General features: G+C 35.2%; 1 protein-coding gene across 1 annotated transcript in view; it reads left to right on the top strand.

Moving 5' to 3' along the window:
* The window catches only part of LOC107574017 (SH3 domain-containing RING finger protein 3-like), a 37,156-nt gene extending 29,912 nt beyond the window's left edge, over positions 1–7,244 (top strand). Inside the window, exons 8-10 of the mRNA XM_016260489.1 lie at positions 519–742; positions 3,107–3,348; positions 6,884–7,244. Coding sequence (XP_016115975.1) covers positions 519–742; positions 3,107–3,348; positions 6,884–7,222 — 805 coding nt within the window. The 3' untranslated portion in view covers positions 7,223–7,244. The remainder of the gene's footprint in view (positions 1–518; positions 743–3,106; positions 3,349–6,883) is intronic.
* Positions 7,245–8,747: the final 1,503 nt, after the last annotated feature.

Genomic DNA, 8,747 nt, shown 5'->3' with positions numbered 1-8,747 from the left:
ACACACACACACACACACACACACACACACACACACACACACACACACACACACACACACACACACACACACACACACACACACACTCACACTGAAAATGAAAAAAAACACACAAATATCTAGAAAAGTCAGTTAAATTCATTGATAATAAAAAAACTTCAGGAATTATGGAATTTAATGTGAATTATTTGTAATTATTTTATTCACATTTATTTTATAATATATCGGCGTTTGTAAAAGAGCAGATTTGTCATTACAGCAGAAATAAAGTGGAAAATGTTAAGCGCAGCATTAGATGCTTAACCTGCAGTTGTGCTGAAATAATGTGAATGTCTCGTTCGGTCGTGATTCCTGTGTTTCTAATCACTGTGATCCTGCGTTTGACGTGAGTCTGTAGAGCTCCGGTCGCTGACTGCGAGTGTGTGTGTGTGTGAGAGTGTGTGTGTGTGTGTGTATATGTGTGTGTGTGTGTGTATGTGTGTGTGTATAACTGTGTGTGTGTGTGTGTGTTTCTGCAGGGCTCCGTTCGCCGTCGGTCAGACGCGCTCGTGTCTCTCTGGAGCGGCTCCTGGATCTCCGGGCTCCGCGGGTCCCTCCAGTCCGGTGCTGATGGCGTCTGGGTCTGCGTCCCGCTCCAGCACGCCGCTCAGCAGCCCGTCGTCTCCGCAGCTGCATCTGAAGAACTGTCTGCGCTTGTGCAGCCAGCAGACGGTCAACCAGGCGCGCTCCGCCATGCAGCTGGGTGAGTGAAGCACACTGTGTGCCATTACAGGACAATACACTCAGAAGAGTCATGAAAACCAGATTATTGGGAGCAGGAACTAAAACTAAACAGTCACACCTGCCAATCACCAGTGACCTTACCGCCCATAAAAATTGTTTGTGCATTAATTAATTATAAAACAGGCAGATTTTTTTTTTTTTCCAATTATTATTATAGTATTATTTTTCCATTGTTGTTTATTCATTTGACTGTGTGTTTAAGGGCTGTGTGTCTTCATGAGTAAGAGATAATACGAGGGAATGGTTATGGGAACTCAAGGTTTATGGGATGTTTGGTTTAACACTACATGTTAAATGAAGTCACAACACAACTGAGATTTTTCAGTAAACTCTTTGCTCAGGCGACTTCTTGGCTGATAGCAGACGGTTAATACAGGTTTGGAGACCAGTCGAGATGTCCTGTTAACAGGTTTTGGTGACTAGTTGTTGTGTTATGTTGCGCTGCAGAAGTCAGGCGTGTTTCTCGTGTGTTAGCGTGACGCTCTGTAATCTCTTCAGGTCAGATGGCGGTGCATTACTCGCTGAAGGAGCTTGTTAAAGTGTTTTCCAGCTCAGATAAGATGTCAGCTGTAATGAAGGCCGTGTTGGCAGTAATTGCCGGGTTGCATTCTCGCAGTTCTTGAACTTTGAGGAGCGACGTGGAGCTCGTGCAGCGGCACAGAACGACGGCACGGGACGCCCGTCGAGATCCCTGACATCCTTTACTCATCCTTTAGATGATGATCTGAAACACCAGAGTTTGATGAATGCATGACCTGATGATGATGATGATGTGTGTATGCAGAGCAATGCTTTGGATTAAAGCGTCTGCTGAATGCAGAAGGGAAATGTCAAAAAATGTCATAATATTAATTGCAATTTAAAATATGATTAAATTTTTTTTTTTTTTTTTTAAGGTCCAGGTTTGCTGGTCTTGTTTGTACAGCTACACAATATGCAAATACAATTATTATTATTATTATTATTATTATTACTGTTGTTTTTCTTAAGTACAATTTTTTTAATTTTACAGTAAAATATTACAATAGTAATATTTCTTTTTGTTTCATATTTTTATTTAGTAGTAGTAATACTACTACTACTAATAATAATAACAACAGCAGTATATAAAAAAATAACTATATTAGCAGTAATATAATAATAATTATAAATATTATTGTTATTACATTAGATTATTATTAATATCAATATTAGTACTGTTACTCAATAAAAAATAATAATCAAAGAAATATGACTTTAATATTATTAAACTGTATTTAATAATAATCCCTTTACTCATCCTTTAGATGATGATCTGAAACACCAGAGTTTGATGAATGCATGACCTGATGATGATGATGATGTGTGTATGCAGAGCAATGCTTTGGATTAAAGCGTCTGCTGAATGCAGAAGGGAAATGTCAAAAAATGTCATAATATTAATTGCAATTTAAAATATGATTAAATTTTTTTTTTTTTTTTTTAAGGTCCAGGTTTGCTGGTCTTGTTTGTACAGCTACACAATATGCAAATACAATTATTATTATTATTATTATTATTATTACTGTTGTTTTTCTTAAGTACAATTTTTTTAATTTTACAGTAAAATATTACAATAGTAATATTTCTTTTTGTTTCATATTTTTATTTAGTAGTAGTAATACTACTACTACTAATAATAATAACAACAGCAGTATATAAAAAAATAACTATATTAGCAGTAATATAATAATAATTATAAATATTATTGTTATTACATTAGATTATTATTAATATCAATATTAGTACTGTTACTCAATAAAAAATAATAATCAAAGAAATATGACTTTAATATTATTAAACTGTATTTAATAATAATCTTAATGTGTATAACAATACTATTATTAATAATGTAGTATAATATAACAACAACAATAAATAAAATAATATAATAATAATTATAAATATAAATATTATTAGATTAGATTATTAATATTATTATTAGTTCTCAGTAAAAAATATTAAACAAAATAAGAATTATATTTATTATAATAATTCACTGTAAAATAAAGAAAAAATACTTAAGAAAAACGACTGTAAAATTATAATACTAATATTTATAGCTTATTTTTTTAAAAGTTAAATCAAGCTTTTATTTTGGCAGAAAACCGTATGAAGTGTTTACAGCATCTGGTTTATAATCACTCATAAACTAGTGATGAGACACTGAAACACTGAATCATGAGCTGCGTGTGTAAATGAACACAGTGCCGCGCTTCACTCTGAAAACGGCAATCAGCCAAAAGAGTTGCATCGATGATTGATCATGTGACTGTTTGTGTCTGAATGCTGTTACTGTTGTCAGTCCACAGTCCTCCGGTGAGCAGCAGCCCTGAGCGTCCGACTGCATCCGTGACGCCGCTGCGACCGCAGGCCAGTCCGTCTCGCTCCCCCGCGAGGCCCCTGTCCATGACAGCGGCCCCTCAGCCTCACGCTGCTTCTGTACGGCCCCTGAGGCCCCTGAGCTCCATCACGCCTCCCAACGCCAGCGCGGCGCACCTGAACGCAGCAGACCTGCACAAACTCCAGGACAAGAAGCTGGAGAAGGTCAGTGCTGAAACCATCACAGACATGGCTGTTCATGGAAATAACGGGGAAATAAAATAAAATACAAATATTAGATGAGAAACTGAAATAAATGACACATTTTAACTAAACAAAAATTAGACACAGTTGAAGCAGTAAAATTACTAACTGGAATTAAATAAACGACTAAAAGTGAATAAAAAAATTGACCTAAATAGTAAATATTTTTACAAATTATAATGATTTTTTTTTAATAAAAATAAATAAAATTACAGCTAAAAATAAAAGCTAATTCAAAATATTTATAAAAAAACTATAATAATATATAAATAATTATTAAATAAAATAATAGTAGTAACATAGTAAAATAACACTGGAATGTTATCACAAAGGACAATGAATAAATAATAAAACACTAAATTTACTAATTGTCATAATTGACATTTAAATGTGCCACATTTGCTTTTTTACTTATTTATTTCTAGCTCCATGCTTGCTGTACTTGTTTGAAGCTCTGCACAATTTGGCCAAAATTCATTTAAATAAACTGCAGTCTTTGATCATCTAAAACTGAAATTAAGAAACAAATTAAACCTAAATAGTAATATATAAAATAATAATACAAATGGAAAGAAAATATCAAAAATTAAACTAAAATTAAAATTACACATGGAAATAAAAATAAGCTAAAATATATTTACAAAAACAATAATACTATATAAATAATAGTAAAATAACACTATATGGGGTCCAACACAGATTTGACATTGGACATCAAGTGGTGTCCAAACACTGCACGTTCAGTATGAATAAATGATTCGATCGATCAGTATATTTCTATCAGACGCTCAGTCTCGGATGTATTGCGGTTATTATGTTACAGTCTGGATGACAGGCGTGATCACATGCTGTCTGCGCGAGCGTTAATTATGAGCTGTTAATGAACTCAGAGTCTAAAATAAGAGACACACGTCATGCACAGCGATGCCAGTTATCTTCTTATTGATCCGATACCAAGTACTTTCAAGATGTGAGTGATTTTATAGTGTACTTTGATAGCCATCATTAATATTAAATACAACACATATAACAACTTGTATAACAAAAATAAAACACGTGACACAAATCTTTTGTGTCTTTAAATGTACGGACTATATATTTATACCGCTCAATGCATATCTATTAAAATGGTTTTATATCTGTATATCTGAGTTTTACATGTTGTCTTTTAATCCTCTTATTCATTTTAATGTGTGTATGTCTTTAAATGTGAATGGTCTGCCTGTCAGCTTAAGTTATTCTAGTTGTATTGTGTTGTTTTAAGTTCCGTGTGCATTGTGTAAATACACTATTTATTCAGTCTACTCTTGTCGTTTGTCTCATCTTTTTAAAAAACACTTGTTTTACCTCACACATAAAATCGGACCCCTTTTGATCAGTGTAACGCCTTCCGTGACGGCTGAGCGTTACAGGTTTACATAGAAGCACAGTCGGTTATGTCTAAAGTCAAAGCAAACCAGACGCGTGTAGCTCTTAAAGTGACAGCAGTCTAATAGCACTAAACATGCTGCCGCTTGTCATTAAAGGAAGAGTCGTTATTTACTCACTCTCATGTTATCTCAAACCTGTTTTAATTTCTGTCTTGTGCTGAACACAAAAGACGATGTTTTGAAGGATGTAGGGAACCAAACAGTAGTAGTTCGATAGTGGGAAAAAATAAAATCAAATACTATGGAAGTCACTGCGGACCAGCAGTTATTTTTGGGTGAACTATCCCTTTCATATTAATAAACGAACTGCTAAATACACCTTGTTTTATTTGTATATAATGTGTGTTCGTAATGTGTATCTTTGTTTTTATTAATAACAAGGATACGATTTTTTAAAAAGATTTTTATCTTCAGAAATAGATAGAGGCTAATTAAACTAAAATGTCCAGTTTAAATCTTTATACTCACATGCAGTGTAATATTCTGCTCCCCGTGAAATCTTCATCTGTACTGAATGAAGTATATAATTAAACGTGACTTTTTGTATTCGAATAACCTAATCACCACTCGGTACCTGGATTATTCTAAACATTCTGAAATCGTTAAGATGGGATTGATACTTTTATTTGATACAGTGTATCGGCCATCACTAATGCACAGGTCTCGGCACATGTGGTAGGATGGAATGTGAACATATCTGGACCTTATTTCAAGCCAAAACCACAATGTTTTGAGACCCTGGAGACAGTTTCTGTGTTCTGGATGAGTTCTCTGTTCTCCAGAGCTTGTCGTGTGTAGCGTGTCCTCGTTAGTCCTCGTCAGGTGCGTGGCTCAGATCTCTCTCTCTCTCTCTCTCTCTCTCTCTCTCTCTCTCTCTCTCCACAGACCTGCAGCACTTCTGGAGTTTATACTGTTTCTACGGGACTTCGAGCTTTCCTCATTTACGTCTTCATTGTTCATTTCTTCATTCTATTTTAATAATTACATTTCCCAGACAGCTTGTCTAATCGATTGAGTTCATAAAACTTGGGGCCGTATGAAATCTGTTTCATTTTTATCCCAATTTTTTCTGTTTTAATTTTTTCTGGATTCAGTTTCAATAATTTAATGCAATTTTTATAATCAAAAAGCACGTCTCATCAATTGAATTTATAAAACTTTAATAATTTATTACAGTTTTTTTACAATAATAGGCCCTGAAATGGATTCATGAAACCCATTTTTATTTTTTTCCCAAATTCCATTTTTTCCATTTACATTTCTGTAGGTTTCTGGATTCTGTTTTAATAATTTCAGTAAAATTTGTTTTATTTTTCCCAAATTAATTTACATTTTCTGGATTTCATTTGCATTTTTCTGGATTCTGGTTTAATAATTTAATTACCTTTCAATATTTAAAAAGTATTTCATAATTTATTAACATTTTTACAAAAATATGGGCCTTATGAAATCTGTTTTATTATTATAATTTTTATTTTTTTTTGCATTTTAAGTTTTTGGATTCCATTTAAATTTTTTCTGGATTCTGTTTTAATAATTTTATAAATATTGTAATAATTAAAAAGCATGTCTAATCAATTAAATTCATAAAACTTCAACAATTTAATACTTTATTATTTTATTTTATATATATCCAGTATATATAATATATATATATATTACAATAATAGGGCCCCAAAAAAATCCCCTGTGCTATAATTTTTCTGGATTTATGGTTTAATAAAAAAATGTATTATCAAAAACAGTGGTAATCAAATAACAAGAACAATTTAAATGTAATGCAAACTGGTGCACAGCAGAGGTTTACTGTTCAAATGAAAGCATGGAAGAACAATTGTGTTTTAGTCATTTTTTTGTTATTATTATTACTAAGAGAAGCACATTCTACTGTAGCTACAATAGTACTATACATTTCTGTCATAGTTTATTCCAGTTGGACTTTGATTCTTTTATTTCGGCGGGTTTGAGTTATTGATCAGACACCTGCCTGACTGGATTACGCTCATGTCTTGCTGAGCTCATCGGGCTCTGTCTGTGTGTGTAAACAGTGTTTGTGTCTCTCACAGAAAGAGAAGAAGAGCAGCGGTCTCCTCAAGCTTCTCTCCGGAGCCGCAGCTAAGAAGAAGTCCCGGTCTCCGCCGTCTGTCTCTCCGACCCACGAGTCCTGCTCGGTTCAGGGGGCCATGGCCCCGGGGCTGCGGTCGGCCGGGGGTCACGGACGAGCCGGCTCCTGCCCCATCGAGAGCGAGATGCAGGGGGCCATGAGCATGGAGCCGCTGCAGAGGAAGAGCGGCTCGCTGGACCTGAGCTTCTCTGTGTCTCCGCCGGCGCGACAGCCCTGCTCCTCCTCACCGCTGGCCATCCGACCCGAACCCAAGCCTTTATCCCGAGAGAGGCGAGTCTAAATTACAAGTACAACTGAAATATTCAGCGAATATAAGATCACAATGCACATTTAATATAAGATCACAATGCACATTTGAATGCATGAAGTTAAGATGTGTAGCAAGCCCTGGAAAAAATGACACAAATTTTTAATTTTTGTGCATTTTAGTTTAAAAATAAGTGCAGTTGAAGCAGCAGGTTTGTTTTTGAACAGTACTTTGCAATATGGTGCTGTTGTTCTGGCGCCCTCTTGTGGACTGATCTGGTGTGTTTACTAATATTGAAATTGCTAACATGTTATCATTCAAATTTTGAAGATATTTCATATTTATACACTACCAGTCAAAGGTTTGGAGTAATTTGAGGGGTTTTATTTTTTAATGAAAGAAGTCTATTTTGTTTGATCAAAAATACTGTAAAATTGTGAAATATTATTATAATTTAAAACAGCATTACTGTCACTTTTGATCAATTTAATGCATCCTTGATGAATAACAGCACATTTTTTATTTTTTAATCTTACATTTCCCCAAATTAGTGTATTACTATTTCCACAAGAATGTTTCTCGAGCAGCAGATCAGCATATTATACTGATTTCTGAAGATCATGTGACACTGAAGACTGGAGGAATGATGCTGAAAATACAGCTGCGCATCACAGAAATACATTACAGTTTAACAGAGATTCACTTATTTTAAACTGTAATGATATTTAAAAATTGATACAGTATTTTTTGATAAAACAAATGCAGACCTGGTGAGCATAAGAAAAGTTTTTCAAAAATTCACAAAAATCTGAATTATTCCAAACTTTTATTAATGAAGTATATTCATTGAAATATTCAAATTTGAGTTTTTCATGCAATAAATATTGTTTAAATTTTCACTCAGTTTTCAGCAACATTTACTCGTGTCATTTCAAACCCTTGTGCTAATTTACTGTAATTTATTTATTTTCATTTTTACTTTATTTTTAGATTATAAGGGTTTTTGGTTTGGAAGGTTTGTCGTGTGTGAATGTTTCTCCTGTTATCATCTGTTGAGCGTCTGCTGTTCACGTCTGTGTGCGTCAGGTACCGCGTGCTCGTCCCGTATCCGCCGCAGAGCGAAGCCGAGATCGAGCTGAAGGAGGGCGACATCGTCTTCGTGCACAAGAAACGTGAAGACGGCTGGTACAAAGGGACGCTTCAGCGCACCGGACGAACGGGCCTCTTCCCCGGCAGCTTCGTGGAGAGCTTCTAGAAGAGCAACAAGCTCCTGAGACCTAGAGGATGTCCAGAAGAATCTCCCCGGGTCTCCTGATGAAGACGAGCATCTTTACTGCCCTCACAGATCCGTCAGGTGACAGATGGTGCCTTCATCTGCGTGTGAGTCTGCGGCGCCCTCTGCTGCGTGTCCTCCTGAAGCTCCCTCAGAGTCTGAGAGAAGCTCTGAGCTTGAGAAATGATTCCTACAGCTGCTCCTTCGAAGCGGTTCAGTGTTCCTTCGGTACTTTAATCGGAATGATGACGACACAACGAGGATGTGATATATCATAGCACATGA

This window comes from Sinocyclocheilus grahami, unplaced genomic scaffold (genome assembly GCF_001515645.1).
Source record: "Sinocyclocheilus grahami isolate Dianchi unplaced genomic scaffold, SAMN03320097.WGS_v1.1 scaffold2092.1, whole genome shotgun sequence".
Taxonomy (NCBI): Eukaryota; Metazoa; Chordata; class Actinopteri; order Cypriniformes; family Cyprinidae; genus Sinocyclocheilus; species Sinocyclocheilus grahami.
The sequence above is the reverse complement of the archived record's forward strand: the minus strand, read 5'-3'. Positions and strand labels throughout refer to the sequence as shown.